We start from the raw sequence: 16,352 nt of genomic DNA on the forward strand, positions 1-16,352 counted from the left end.
AAGCCAGCGTCACTTCCACAGGTCCGCCAGGGGCAAAAGTTTGCAGCACTTCAACCCTTACAAGAGCAACTATCAAGCACCCCGCCCTACAGGCAGGAACCAGTCCTTTCGGACCAAGCACAACAAGAGGGGAGCCAGCTCAGGGACAGGCCCCAGCCGCGCCCCACAATGAGAAATAGCCGACCCATCCAAGGGAAAAAGCCATAGGGAGCAGACTAGCTCTATTCTACCGCAGATGGGTCGAGATAACTTCAGACAAGTGGGTCCTAGCCATTATCCGGGAGGGGTACTACCTGGATTTCCTTCAAACCCCTCCGGACAGGTTCGTGGAATCCCCCTGCCACAACCTCCTCAAGAGGGTGGCAGTGGAAGCTACTCTATCCAGACTTCTGGCCCTCGAGCACATAACCCCGGTGCCTACACAGGAAATGAATACTGGACATTACTCCATCTACTTTGTACCCAACAAAGAGGGTACATTCAGGCCTATCCTGGATCTCAAGTCGGTCAACCGCCACCTAAGGATCCCCCGCTTCCGCATGGAAACCCTACGATCCATCATACGCGCAATACAACCAGGAGAGTTCCTCACATCCCTGGATCTTTCGGAGGCCTACTTACACATCCCAATTCCTCAGGAGCACCAGCGCTACCTACACTTCAAGGTCCTGGATCAGCACTACCCTTCGGGTTAGCCACAGCACCCTAGACGTTCACCAAGGTGATAGTAGTGGTGGCGGCAACACTGAGAAAGGAAGGAATCCTTGTTCACCCTTACCTAGACGATTGGCTGATCAGGGCAAAGTCACCGGAGGAAAGCCACCAAGCAACCAGCAGAGTCATAACACTACTGGACAGCCTAGGATGGGTGGTCAACACAAACAAAAGCTCCCCACAGCCCTCACAGTCGCTGGAATACCTAGGAGTCCGATTCGACACCAAGGAAGACAAGGTCAGCTTGACCCCCATGAGGAGATCAAAACTGCAGAACCGGCTGCAGACCTTGCTGAGCGTTCCTCGTCCCACAGCATGGGACTACCTGCAAGTCCTCAGATTGATGGCATCCACACTGGAAGTGGTGCCATGGGCACGAGCCCACATGAGTACCCTACAACGCTCACTTCTATCGCAGTGGAGCCCACAGTCACAGAACTACACCGTACATCTACACTCCCGGGCAGAATCCGGACCCAGCTACGGTGGTGGCTGCAGACCAGCCACATGAGCCGGGGATCAAGACTATCCTCCCCAACCTGGACCCTGCTCACCACAGATGCCAGTCTACACGGATGGGGGGCACACTGCGAAGAGTTAACTGCCCAAGGACGGTGGAATGCAGAAGAGGCGGGATGGAACATCAACCGCCTAGAAGCGCGGTCAGTCAGACTAGCTTGCCTGTGGTTCACCCACAGACTCAGAGACAAAGCGATCAGGGTGATGTCGGACAAGCCACGACTGTGGCCTACATCAACCGATGGGGCGGAACCAGAAGCCAACAGGTGTCCTAGAAATAGACCACCTGATGGCGTGGGCGGAAGCAAATCTCCAGGAGATCTCCACCGTCCACATCGCCGGGAAAGACAACATCACGGCAGACTTCCTCAGCATGGAAAGTCTAAACCTAGGAGAATGGAAGCTGTCGTCCCCAGCTTCCAGATGATAGTGAATCGGTGGGGGACCCCAGACATGGACCTTCTAGCAAGCAGATCCAACGCTCAAGTACCCAGATACTTCAGCCGCAGGCGGGATCCGCAGTCCCAGGGGATCGATGCCCTGGTACAGACCTGGCCACCGGGGACCCTGCTTATACGCCTTCCTGCCGTGGCCCTTGCTGGGAACAATCATACACAAGATACAGCGACACAGGGGTCTAGTTCTTCTGGTGGCTCCAGATTGGCCAAGAAGACCCTGGTACGCAGACATGAGAAGACTACTGGCAGGGAATCCACTACCCCTGCCTCCACACAGAGACCTACTACAACAAGGTCCGATCCTTCACAAGGACCCAGCTCAATTCTCTCTTACGGTCTGGCCATTGAGAGGGGGCGGTAATAGATATTCTCCTCCGAGCACGCAAGTTCTCCACATCTCTAACGTACATAAGGATCTGGAGAGTTTTTGAAGCCTGGTGCGAAGACCACAACATCAAGCCACGCTCCTCCAATGTCCCTGTGATCCTGGAATTCTTACAGAATGGACTACAGAAGGGTCTGTCCCTCAACTCCATCAAGGTACAAGTGGCAGCATTGTCATGCTATGGCTCCGGGAGCGAGGGCAACAGCATAGCCTCGCACCCAGATGTATCACGCTTCCTGAAAGGCGTCAAACACATCCACCCACCACTAAAGTGGCCAGTACCTCTATGGAACCTCAATCTCGTCTTGGAGTTCCTAGCGGGATCCGCCTTCAGACCCCTCAAAGGCCTGTCCCTCCGTCTGTTAACCTTTAAAGACGGTGTTCTTGCTGGCCGTGTGTTCGGCCCGCCGCATCTCGGAACTACAAGCACTGTCCTGCCGTGAGCTGTTCTTCAGACTCACCCCGGGGTCCATCTAACTACGCATGGTGCCCTCCTTCCTCCCCAAAGTGGTCTCACACCTCCACCTTAACCAAGCCATCTCACTACCAATGATGGATGGCTTGAAGAATTCGGAAGAAGCCCGTAGTCTACGCCACCTCAACATCGGCAGACTCCTATCCAGATACCTGGAAATGGCGGAACCAACATGAAAGATGGACCACCTTTTCGTCCTTCAAAGTGGAAAGAGGCAAGGAGAAGTGGCTTCGCGGGCAACCATTGCCCGCTGGATCAAAGAAGTCATCAAGGCGGCCTACGTAGAAGCTGGAAAACCTCCACCTCTACAGGTCAAGGCCCATTCTACCAGAGCCCAGGCGGTATCCTGGGCAGAAACTAGAATGTTGTCACCTGCCGAGATCTGCAGGGCGGCAACGTGGTCCTCCATCCATACCTTCTCCAGATTCTACCGTCTGGATGTGCAGGCTCAGGAGGACACGGCATTTGCAAGGGCAATTCTAAGTGGACCATGGGCAGCCTCCCACCTGGTTCGGGAGTAGCTTTTATACATCCCATTGGTCCTGAGTCCATCTGCTACACGCTAGGAAATGGAGAAATTACTTACCTGATAATTTTGTTTTCCTTAGTGTAGACAGATGGACTCAGCATCCCACCCTTGGCTGCCGTTTATACATGGTTTTTTGTCAATGAATCAAGAATAAGCCATGTTTTCATTTACCTAGGGCATCCACCCTGCCAGGTGTCGACGCTTTCCGGTTGAGTACGCTGGTGGTCTCCAACCAGTTCAAGTTAATTAAGTTTAATCATGTTTTTTAAACGTTCTAACAAGTTATGAAGTTATTTAAGTTAATCATATTGTTAAGTTAATCAATCAGTCAGTCACACATATATCCACAATGCTTTTCGAGGAGAATACTGAAGAGCTGCACTTCCTGCAGGGGTATATGTACTAGGAGCTGACGTCAGATTGAAATCTGATCCATCTCCAACTGCTAACAGGAGTACACTATACCCATTGGTCCTGAGTCCATCTGTCTACACTAAGGAAAACGAAATTATCAGGTAAGTAATTTCTCCAATAAGCTTCCCAGGCCACAAGAAATGTTGCATCTAAATTGCCAGCTAGTCCAATCTCCCCAACTTTTCTTAGTGCATGCTATTGATGTTAGTTGATCGCTGGCTTATCCTTCTTCCCAGCAATGATCCTTTGCTACCATGTTTTCATGAATTTGATTGCTGTATTTGCATCCACTGCCTTCTTTGGAAGACCGTTGCAGGCCTCCAGTATTCCATCTGAGAAGAAATATTTTTTGATGTTAGTCCTGAGTCTAACACTTGGAATCACATATCATGACCTTATTGTAAAACTTCCTTTCTACTGCAAAAGGTTGACTTTTTGTGCATGTATACATTAGGAAGAATATGATAGACGTTCAAATATTTCAGTCTTTGCTGTCAATGGCAGTGGTTTTCAATCTTGGGTCACAACTCAGTGACTGAGTCACAGCCCCATTTCCAATGTGCCTGCTCTGCAGGATTCAATGTGACTGAGCTGTATTGAACGGGAGCATCTGTGACAGTGAATGGTCTGGGCTGGAGGGAGGGGAAGTGAGAATGAGCAGTTACTGCTGATGGAGAGGTAGAGGGTAAAAGTGAGCAGGGTGTATTGTGGAATGGGCATACACAAGAAGTGGGAGTGTGGTGTATGTATGTGTGGTTTTTTTGTTTGTTTTTATCTAGCTCTCATGGAAAAATCTTGATAACCAGTACTCTAGTGTATACATATTTGTTTTTATGCCTCATGTCATAGGACTTTTGGTACAGAGACTACTTTATTTTGTAGCCCTCTATTCTGTCTGTATCTGTTCAGAGGTAAAACTGGACACCATGCTCAAAGTGAGGTATTAAATTATTTATGTAAAAGCATTAGCAACTCCCTTTTTCTGCTAGATATGAAGGTATATTATTGTGTTAAATTTCTTAAAGCTTATACTGTACACTTTTCTCCATCATGTATCTCAGAAAATCAGGGTGTTCTGTCTTCCCTCATCACGGCTCAATACAGATATTGCACCATTGCGCACACACACAGCCTGGATACAGCAAAATAAAATAAAAAAGGCAGAGTTAGTTTAATATAGGAACATGACTATTATAAGCCATGAATGCTTTTAGAAAGTGAAAGTCTAAAATATATTAAGATGACAAAAAACTGGAAAGTTAATGCAAGAATATTGCTTTTTAAAATTATCCCCTTTACTTACATTGCATACAAAATTAGAGCAAGTAGAGCATTTTTGTACAGCTTTCTAATTTAGAAAAATGTCCAGGAACTGTCATTTTGGTATAAAGACCTTTATCTTATTTTTAAAGGTACATTGTTATTCATATTGATTCTTGTAGAAGTAAAGATGCAGTAAAACGACTTTGTAATTTGGAAGTTGTTCCTTTTTATATAGGATGATGGATGAAGTAAATGGATTCTGTAGTTGAAGAGCATGTTTTAAAACCAGTCATGCAAATCCAGCATAGTGTGAATTTATTGTAGATGTTTTAACGGGACCATCCATCAGGTGCAACCATTTTTTTTTTTCATTTATGCAAATCAAAGCCACAGAACATGCTGTGGATGTTTGGTATAATTTAGTTCTTGATAGGATGGATAGCTGAGGCACAAAATGATGTGATTTATTGAATTAGTCAAACAAAGAAATATGGATTGAGTAAGAAAAACATCTTGGTCATAGTTATCATGGATCCTAGTCTGTGCATTATTCTGTAAGTGTTCTCAAGAATTCCATGTTCCCATCCGCTTAGACTACTTATTTATCTAAAACTGTTTGTTTTGTTTTTTTTCCTCCCTCATTGACCATTATATGGTAACTGCTACCATCTAGTGGTGTGTGTTTTGGGTTGGGTTTTTTTTTTAATGTATTATAACTTAGTGGTTCTCAACCCAGTCCTTGACATAGCTAGCTGGTTTTCCTGGAATTTCATGCATGAGAGATTTGCATGCACTGCCTCCATTGTAAGCATATCTATCTCATGCATATATTCATTGTGGATATCTTGAGAACCTGACTGGGTTGTAAACCCCCCTTTTAAGTAGTTTTTTTTTTTGTGATTTGTTTGTCTTGGTGGGGCTTCAGTCTACCTGATCACACATGTCTTTGCACCCAGCTGTATGTAAGTGGATAAGTAAGACCTTAAGACATTTCACCTTTTTTTTTTTTTTAATGGAATTAGCATTGCTTCTAGATAAATGTTCACATGCCAGACTTCAAAATAAAATCTTACACACAGAATCAGAGATATGTGATGGCAGAAAAAGCATGTATGGCCTATCTAGCCTTTCGCCCAACTAATTTAGCTCTTGCACTAGAAGTAGTTATGATTTTTTTTTTTTCCTCTTAGAAATCATGTTTTTAACTCGTTCATAATCTCTGGTACTCTTTTTCTAGCAAGAATTGCCTAAGTATGCAAAATGTCTTTAACTATACATCTAAATCTTACCTTCTGTACCCTGTATGCCAAGATCCATGTTCATACATGTTTCCCGTCGATAGCAGGGCTGAATTAGCCATGCTGTCATGGGAACTGTCAATCAGGCCCGGGAGGCGGAGCTTCAAAGTGATGTCAGCTTTGCTCTGAGGCTGCACCAGAGTTCCCATGCTGGAATCGACTCTCCTCAGTCTGTTTTTCCACGCGCGGGATCACACGCAGAGCATCAGACCTCCTCAGCTCTGAAGAGAAAAAAAACTTCAAAAAACGACAAAAAATCACCAAAAAACCATGAAAAAACATGGTAGGAAAGAGGGAGGATGGCCATAGGGGTTTAAACCGTGCCCCTGCGGCAAAGTCATGTCCGTCACAGATGGACATGACCGCTGCTATTGGTGTCTGGGCCCAGACCACCCGATGCAGACCTGCCCACTGTGCGGCAAAATGTCCCCCAGGGCGCGTCGTCAGCGGCATGAAGATGATTAGCGCTGACAGACCGTAGACATGGCTCTTACACTCCACCCTCCGAGGCCCGATCTTCACCGAGACTGGCCGCCCTGACGCCCCCACAAATGCGTCGAGCGTCGTCCTTGGAACCGGCAGCAGCCAGGTCGGGCACAGAGCACAGGAAGAAGCCCAAACATGACAGGCCTTGAGGCCGAGACCAAAAACGTGCTGACCGCCATGGTCGCAACGCGTCAGTGGCATCTGTGAACCGGACAGCCAAAAAACCCGCGCCGCAAACCGAGGCTTCGATCAAGCCACATGGTGCGCCGGCATCGCGAAACGCCTCATCGGCGCATCCACATCGGCACAGACGCAAGGCCTACCCTCATCGGCTCAGAGACAGAGCGCATCTTCATCCGTGCTGCCGCATCGCTGCCGCATGGTGCATCTAGTCTAACGATGCTCAACCCAACGCAGAAGCAACCCGCGAAGACGCACGAGAAAAGGAAGTATGCGTCGACAACACCGGCAGAGAGATCATCGCACCCATGGCGCATATCGACGCAGGAGTACCGAAAAACACACAGGATGTCTCCCATCCGCTTGCTCCCGGCGCCAGCGACGCAAGCATCGATGCTGGGACTGAATGCTGCTTACAGAACGACGCAGCCCACAGGAAAACCACAGGGGGCGCTGACTAGTGCACACCCAAGCTGCTCCGGGTTTTCGTCCCGGTCCAAGAGCGAGACACACCCACATGTTACATTTGTCTCCTCAGGATCTTCCTCGCCTTCCCTCCAGGTTTTCTCAGACCTCTCCTCTGCGTCGCACCACGGGTCCACAGGGGATGTGCTACAGGAGCCCCTATCAAAAAAACGGAAATTATCAAAGACTGCTCGGGTGACCCGTAATCTCTCACCACTGCCAGACTTGGACATCCTTAAAGCGGCGGTACCACCGGGACGCCCCTCGGCTTCGCCTCACCCTCCGATGCCTCCCCAAACAAAGGAGACCGCCTTTAATTTGTCCATGGCTCTCGGGCTTCTATGAGATCATGCAAGCTTCTTTCCATATGCCAAGTTCTTCGCCAAGCGGGGATGGACAATCTCCACGTCCCTCCACTCACAAATCGCCCTCAAGATCCAGGTCCCCATCTCCGCGGGCCCAAACCCCGCCGTCACCAGGGGTACCACCTGCACCAGAACCCATTATTCAACCAGTCTCTCCAGTGGCTCCTACGACATCCTCGGATTCCTCCACGGGATACCCCTCCGATCCAGGAGAGGGACCTGCAGAACCTTACTCCCCACCGGAGGGCTTACCCATTTTATCCAAAAACTTTGGATATGTTAAGACACTGAACATACAAATCCAGAAGGTGCTGGACCAGATGGCGGGGACACTCTTGGCCTCTTAGAGATTTTTGACCTACCATCAGAACCAACCGCGCCACCCGCACATGAGGTACTCAATTCGGTTCTAGAAAAATCCTGGGAGACGCCCTTCACACTCCCTGCCGTGTCTTGGAAGACGGACCTCAAATATAAGATGCAACCATCCCCGTATTGTTACCCCTCAATTACCATATGCTTCCATCGTCGTGGAGTCCGCCATGGCGAAAGTAAAAAAAAAAAAAATGCAAACTTCATTCTGCAGCACCCCCAGGAAGGGACCTGAGATCCTTGGATGACTTTGCGACGCAAGCTTTTCAGTCTTCAATGCTGGCAGCTAGGATCAACCATCACCAATTTTATATAGTACAGTACATCTACGAGTTGATCCAATGTGTGAAGGACATGTTCCAAGTTTCGAAATCCACTTCTGAAAACCCGGACCTAATCCGAGACATGGAGGAAGCCACTAGGCATCTCTTGTGGACAGTTTGAGGGATTTGAGGTCTCCTCGCGTACCTCAGCAGCGTTGATCGCAGCACGACGTATGGCCTGGCTCCGAGCAAGTTCCATCAGGGACGACGTACACGACAAATTGGCTAACTTACCCTGTAAGGGAGACAATTTGTTTGGTACCAGATTCCAGGAGACCGTAGCCCAACTTTAAAGAACAGTCAGTGGCGGTCCAATCGCTCACAGCCCCGCGCCCGTACTTCTCGTCACGCAGATTTTATGCCGCCCCCCCCCCCCCCAGAAGGCAGCCTTTCCAACGGAGAGCATACCGCCCGGATGCGTCGTACAGACCTGCTCCTTACCAACCTCAGGTTCGGCCACAGAGCCAGACTTCACAAATTCGAAGAGGTCACCCCGCCCACAATGCCAACAGGCTCAGCAACCGACAACCTCCAATAAACTGGCCCAGTCTTTTTAACTACACCCACGCCACCATCAGAGAAGGTGTTAGCAGGGGGCATACAGACACACATCCAACAGTGGCGGGCCATCATGACTGATCAGTGGGTACTGGACATTGTTCGTCTCGACTACCGAATCCCTTTTCCCTCTCTACCTCAGCTCCCTCACTTGTCATTCTGAGGGACCAAGACCAATCTTGCCCTCTTGGAAAGAGAAGTTTCCACCCTGTTACAGCAAAAAGCGATTCAATGCATTCCTCCATCTCATCAGAACACAGGGTTCTGCTCCCCCTATTTCCTCATATCCAAAAAAACGGGGGATCACCGTCCCATCCTGGATCTCCGGGACCTCAACAAATACATTGCCAAGGAAAAGTTCAAGATGATATCACTAAAGGCCATCTTACCTCTGATCCAACCCAATGCATGGATGTGTTCAATAGACCTCCAAAGATGCATACACTCATATTCCAATGCATCCTTCCTCCTGGCAATACCTATCTTTCCAAGTCAACAACCAGCACTTCCAATACAAGGTACTCCCCTTTGGTCTCTCAACAGCACCCCGTGTGTTCACCAAGTACATGGCAGTGGTGGTGGCGTTTCGCAGACAGCAGGGCATAATAATATTTCCTTATCTTGACGATTGGCTAATTGTGGCTTCCACCCAAAGCACACTTCACCAACACCTCCACGACACAATCCCTTGCGTCACCAAATTGGGCCTAGTAGTCAACTACCAGAAATCCCACTTGCAACCGTCTCAGCGACTTCAATTCATAGGGGCCTGGACATGGTCAAATACAGAGTATTCCTGCCACAGGACAGACAGTCCACCATGCGCCACCTTTTTTGACATCTCAGGCTAACCCCATTCCCATTTGCCAATCAGGTGTTAATCGTCCTAGGGCATATGGCGGCATCGATTCACACAGTGTCCAATACACGTCTCCATATGTGGCAGATTCAGTGGGATCTCAAGAGACAATGGAAACATTCACAGCCGTTGACATACAAACTACGCTTGACGAAGGGCATGGTCCAAGAACTAGACTGGCTACAATGCTCAACACTCACCAAGGGTGCACCCTTTATCCTGCTCCCGCACAATGCAGTACTCCCCACGGATGCCTCCCGCAAGGGATGGGGAGCACATCTCAACCACCTGCAAACTCAAGGTCAATGGACCAGACAGGAGCAGTCCTACCAAATCAATTTCCTGGAACTACAAGCGATACAATACACCCTCAGAACCTTTGTTGTTCACCTCCACGGTCACCGGGTAATGGTGTATACAGACAATCAAGTAGCCATGTTCTACGTCAACAAACAAGGAGGATCGGGCTCTTGGATACTATGCAAAGAGGCCCTCACCATCTTCAACTGGGCCAACAGTCACTCCATTCACTTACAGGCAACTTATCTACCCGGCATTGCAGACAAATTGAGTCGAGTGTTCCACCCACATGAATGGTCCCTCCATCATGAGGTGGCGGAAACCCTCTTCCACAAGTGGGGAAGACCCACGCTAGACCTCTTCGCCACCGAATTCAACTGGAAGGTGGCCCGTTTTTGCTCCTTGTGGCCCAGTCCCTTCAGGGACGCCCAGGATGCCTTTCTCATACTATGGACAGAACCGCAGATGTATGTGTTTCCACCGATTCCGCTCATCACATGTAATCTACAAAAGTGCATGCAGAACAGGGCTCAACTAATTCTGGTAGCACCTGCATGGCCTTGACAGCCATGGTATACACACCTGCTGCAACTATCAGCAGACACACTGCTGCGGCTACTGCAAAGCGAAATCCTCCTGTCCCAAGAGCAGGGAACCCTCCTCCACCCGCTCCACTTGTCCCTGCATCTAACAGCTTGGAGGTTGAACGGGTCTTTTTGTCTGAACAAGGTTTCTCCATCACCGTTCAGGACATAATGTTAGAATCCCGGAATACATCCACCAGACGCAGTTATCAATTCAAGTGGCAGAGAGATGCGACATGGTGCGGCTCCAAAGGTTTAGACCCGCTCACCTGTGCTCCGGACAAGTTATTAGACTATTTACACACCTTGTATACCACAGGTTTTGCCACTGCCTCAGTCAGGGTTCACCTAAGTGCCATTGCTGCCTACCATAGACTCTTTGACGGTCAGCCGATTTTCATTACACCCGTCCATTTCTAGATTCATGCGAGGTCTCCTTCATCTTTGACCTCCAGTACCCTGGAATCTCAATTTGGTTCTGGAACAATTAATGTTACCACCATTTGAGCCGATGGACTCTGCACATATTAAATACCTCACTTGGAAAGTAGTATTCTTAACAGCGGTTACTTTGGCCCGACGCATAAGCGAGTTGCAGACATTGGTAGATTATAGCTCGTATCTCCAATTTTACCATCACAAGGTCCTTCTACGAACTCATCCAACTTTTTTGCCAAACGTTATCTCCCAGTTCCACCTCAACCAGTCCATTGAGCTCCCAACATTTTGTCCAAAGCCTCATCGCAATGAACGGGAGAAATTATTGCACACCTTGGACTGTAAAAGAGTATTGGCGTACTATAAACAATGAACCAACTCTCATAACATACCTTCACACCTCTTTGTCTTCTTCAATCCCAATGCTCTGGGTCTTCCAGTAGCCAAGCATATGATCTCTAGCTGGATAACCCAGTGTATACAAATCTGTTACGAAAAGCGACAGAGCAAATTGTCTTCTCAACCCACAGCACATCAAACACGTGCAATGGCAACTTCTCTGGCTCGCCTTCGACACGTAATGCCACTGGACATCTGCAAGGCTGCCACGTGGGCATCTCTTCATACTTTCACTTCCCATTACTGTCTGGATCAACAGACCACGGAAGACGCTAAACTGGGCAGAGTTCTTCTACAAACCTTATCCACAGAGTAACTGAGTTGACTGTCACTCATTTTCATCACACTTTAGAGATCTCGGAGACTAATAAATTTCCTTCAGTGTGATGTGGCGCTTAGGACTCCCATGACAGCAAGGCTAATTCAGCCCTGCTATCGACGGGGGAAAAAGCAAGTTTGCTTACCATAAACGGTGTTTCCGTAGATAGCAGGATGAATTAGCCATGCTGACCCACCCACCTCCCTGAACAGTCGACTCTGCCTTACGACCACGCTTGCTTAATCACAGACTGAGGAGAGTCTATTCCAGCGCGGGAACTCACGCGCAGCCTCAGAGCAAAGCTCTGACATCACTTTGAAGCTGCTCCTCCCGGGCCTAATTGACAGTTCCCATGACAGCATGGCTAATTCATCCTGCTATCTACGGAAACACCGTTTACGGTAAGCAAACTTGCTTTTACTTCAGGTCTTGATTGCAGTAGCTTTTTCCTAGATTCCCCATGTTCTAAATCTCTCATGTTCATAATGCTGTAGCTTACTATTTTTCCCATTTGGGAAATTGGGATCACATTTCATCCCCCAGCTTTCCCCACACATCCCCATCTTTAAAAGTTCCATTCAATGGTGCTGTTTGTTTTTCAAAATTCTTTATAAAATCTGTTCCATATAACTTTTTCTGTTCATTACCCTGCATATTTTCTTTTTTTTTAAAATTTGTATTCTTATTCAGTGTTCATCTATAATTGAGTTAGTTGGTGACTTTTTTTCTCTGTCTGAAATAACTTGTTTTCACATTTTCTAATTTACTCCATTTTTTAAAATTTCATGATCCACCTTCCCTAGAAGTACCATTTTTTTCTAATCTGTTAAAGTATGTTCTATTTATATTTTAGTTTGCTTTCGTATTGTATGTGGTTGTAAAGCTTTTTTGATATACATTTTGAGATTGTTCCACAAAGAGATATTCTCTGCAAATGAAAATAGTACATTATCCTTACAGACTTGGGATGTGTATGTAGCACTTTATGTAATGATCAAACTGTTTACATTTTTCTTTTTCAAAGATAAAAGTGAAGATGGTTCAGAAAGAGGGAAAACTAAAAATCTGGGATCCTCTAGAGAGTGCAGTTATTGTGGAAAGTCTTTCCGCTCTAATTATTACCTCAATATTCATCTCAGGACTCATACAGGTAAATCAAGTTAAATTCTGTTCTGTGAAAATAATGACTTTAATCCTAAATGGGAAGCTGGTATAAAGTATGTAATGAATATTGAACATTCAAAGATGTTTTTTTATCTTTCCTGATTTTGTGTCCTCTGCCACCATCACCACTTAGGCTTGTAAAAGTACAGAAAGGGCAAAAATGGGAAAGCACGCACAGGGATTTCAGTTTGAAATGCAAAGTACAGAAGTATATGCAGCCCTTGCCTGTTGCAGATGCAGGGAGTTCCCCTTTGAGAATGAGCAGACCTGCAAGATGTGGGTTTTAACAGTTGCTTCCTAAAGGAGTACATATCATCGCACACCAATCTAAACCTTGTCCAGCTATGCTCGGGGGCAGGGGGGGTGTAGATATTAACAAAATGCTGATTTCAGTGAGAGGTTTTCTGAAGATAAGTAACTGGTTAAGTCTGACAAGTCACAAGGCAAAGCAATGATTTGCCCTAATACATAATATTTGGTGCAGCTCTAACACTCGGAATTGCATGGACAGTGTTGAAGCAGGTGTTGTCATCCTTGCCAGCTTCTGAAGTGTGCAAGCAATATCTTTCAATTGATGGTTACACAGTTTGACATGGTGACTTTTTTTTGTTTGTTTTTTTGTTTTAGGGAAAGTGAAGAAAAATCTCATATAAAGGTCTTTTCTTTTTTTTTTTTTTTAAATTGAATTAAGAATATTTTATCTTACTCATTGGTTTGCCTTGAGCACTTAGTCTTCTTAGAACCACCCAAAGTGATATAAAGATTTGACAAGCCTTTCACTGTTTCCTCTGATAGTCTAATATAGTTCAAAAGGAGTAGAATCTGCTGATAGCTAAAATTTTAGTCTTGCCAGCAGATGTCACTGTTAATTGGAATTACTAGATATAACAGCAACTCAAATTCATTTAAAAAAACAAAAAGTTGAGACTATAGCAGATCCACACACTGGAAGCTAGAAAACACATATTTTTGTATTATGTATGATCATTCATATAGATTAACAAATGTTGTTGTTTCAGGAGAAAAACCATACAAATGTGAATTTTGTGAATATGCGGCAGCTCAGAAAACATCCTTGCGGTATCATTTGGAGAGGCATCATAAGGACAAGCACAATGATAGCACAATTGAAGCAAAAAACGACAGCAAAGGATCACTGTTGATTGAAGAGGCTGCAGCCATGTCCCCAACCGGGGTTAATAACGCTCAAGAAACCAAGAACTCAAAAAGGCTTAGGGATGCTACCAAAGATGGCAAGGAATGTCCCCCTATAAAGCAACAAAAAGAAATGTTTTCTTCCTTTCAAGATATATTGGGAAACGCAGTCCTTTCAAAAGTGGAAAAAGATACCAAAGACTGTGGTAAAGGAAATATTTTTAATGCATCAGCTCAGATTTCTGAAAAAGCATCTGCTCCTTTTTCAGATGACATCAAAATTGAGAAAGTTGTGAAACTTGAGCATATACCTGTTTGTAAGATTGAACAAGATGGTTTTTCAGAGTACAGACAAGATGAAAATATAGGCTTAATTCGTTTCAAGGATGGAAATGATACCAATGACATAACAAGTGGTATTGCAAACTACAGACAAAAAGCATATGTAGGCTTCCAAGACAGACCCCTGAATTTATCACTCAGGACTGCTCAGGAGTGTTCTGCAATCCCAGTTTCCCGAGCAGCATTGTCAATAAGTACTTGTCCATTTTGTACTTACAAAACATTTTATCCTGAAGTTCTAACAATGCATCAAAAGCTGATTCATAAATACAATCCTGATCTAGCACAAAAACTATACCGAAATAATAAATGTGGTGCTAAACTCAGGCGCACTGGATGCCCACCAGCCCTTCTTGGAAGGGATGTGCCTCCTCTGTTTTCTGTGACTTGTAAACACAAAGTTTCTCTGTCTGCACCATTAAAATCGCTGCACACCGAAAAGGCCAAGCAGTCCCGTGCTTATCAAAGCAAAGTACCTCTTTCTTCAGGCATAGAATCTAGAGACTCTGTACAAAGTAATCTGCCACCACACAGTCCACAGAACATTGGTGCTCAGATTGGCAGCCTTCAATGCCACCATCAAGAAATGCGTCCCAAACCTAATATGTCTCAGGTACTGGATAGGATGAAGCCACCTGAATCTAGAGTGAAATTTCAGCATATCCTGTCTTCCAAAAGTGGTGGCATTAGCAACAGTGCTAATGGGCACATTGAGTATCTCTTCAAAAATGGGCCTGCTTGGTGTGACTATAGAAGAGAATATATTCACAATAGAAGTGTAGGTAATATGAATGTAGAATTTGGTGAGCCATCTTCAAAAAGAGCCAAGCCCTTTACGTTGGGCCTTGAACAGCTCTGTTCTGAAATAACTGATTACAGAAGAGAAGTTGAGATGGGAAGAACTCATATTTCAAACAGAATTACAAATAATTTACCACAGGAGTATTTACCCACAAGCACAGGGTCATCCATTTTTCCAACCAAACAAGGGCTTCTGAATCTAAACGAAGAAAATTCACACTGGAATTCATTGCTAAAATCATATGAGCCACATAATCCTGTCCCTCCATATAATGTTTGTGAACCAGGTGATAATCAAGGCTATAGCTCCACTGTGGAAGGTAAAACATCTTTATTTTTAAACTTTTAAAATTGGATCCCTGCATATAGTCATATCTGAGGTTTGTGATAGAAAATTTGTTGGAGACCTCATTGTTCATATGCTATTGTTGTCCCATCCCAGTCTCAACCTCTTTCTCCCAGCTATTCCTCCATCTTGGAGCCTCCCCTTTTTTGGGGCAGAAGGGAAAACAGGGCTGTACTGCCCATGTCTCCACCAGCCAGTTGGACTGCTTGCATCTCACAGTTTGACCTGTAGTGCCCTTCACTTCAAACCATGAGACGAGCTAGCTGGCAGGGGAAATGGCCGTTCTCTTGATTTGCCCCCCCCCCCCCCCCCCGACAAATTGTCCAGTAGCAATCCATGATACTTAATCGGGGATCAGATTTTTAACGTAGATTTAGAATTCAAAATAGCAATAAGATCCAATGTTTGTTTAAGCTCCAGATTTTTAAAAAATTGATGTGAGTTTTAGAATAAAATAAGCTGTTTTCTGCAATACATTTCCTAAAACTTCCAGTTTTCATCAAAGGCATTGCTAATGGTGGTCCACCACGATCTTGTAACTTCACAAAGGTTCTGTTTAAATGCTAACTCATTTAAAAACTTTGATGTAGAAAGGGCTAACTTTTTTTTTTTTTTTTTTTTAAATGATTCAAAATTAGATCTCCATACCTCTTGATCTCAGTTGAATTCATCTACATGAATCAGAAGTAGATTTGAATTATGTGATTTTTTTTTTTTTAATAGAAGCAAAGGATTTAGATAGTCATATTTACTCTGCTGAGTCTTTACATGTTTTTGCTATATACTATCCAGGTTCAATTGGTTTCGTATTCTAGTTGGATTCAATATGCTGCATTCTTGA

At 45.6% G+C, this 16,352-nt stretch overlaps 1 protein-coding gene across 7 annotated transcripts in view; it reads left to right on the plus strand.

Annotated features, from left to right (window-relative positions):
* ZNF217 (zinc finger protein 217) overlaps positions 1-16,352 on the plus strand; it is an 81,291-nt gene that overhangs the window by 49,982 nt on the left and 14,957 nt on the right. For all 7 annotated transcript variants that reach the window (XM_029612127.1, XM_029612124.1, XM_029612121.1 and 4 more), the window contains exons 3-4: positions 12,728-12,853; positions 13,887-15,485. In XM_029612127.1, the coding sequence (XP_029467987.1) occupies positions 12,728-12,853; positions 13,887-15,485 (1,725 nt within the window). The remainder of the gene's footprint in view (positions 1-12,727; positions 12,854-13,886; positions 15,486-16,352) is intronic.

The sequence above is a fragment of the Rhinatrema bivittatum genome, chromosome 8 (assembly GCF_901001135.1).
Source record: "Rhinatrema bivittatum chromosome 8, aRhiBiv1.1, whole genome shotgun sequence".
Taxonomy (NCBI): Eukaryota; Metazoa; Chordata; class Amphibia; order Gymnophiona; family Rhinatrematidae; genus Rhinatrema; species Rhinatrema bivittatum.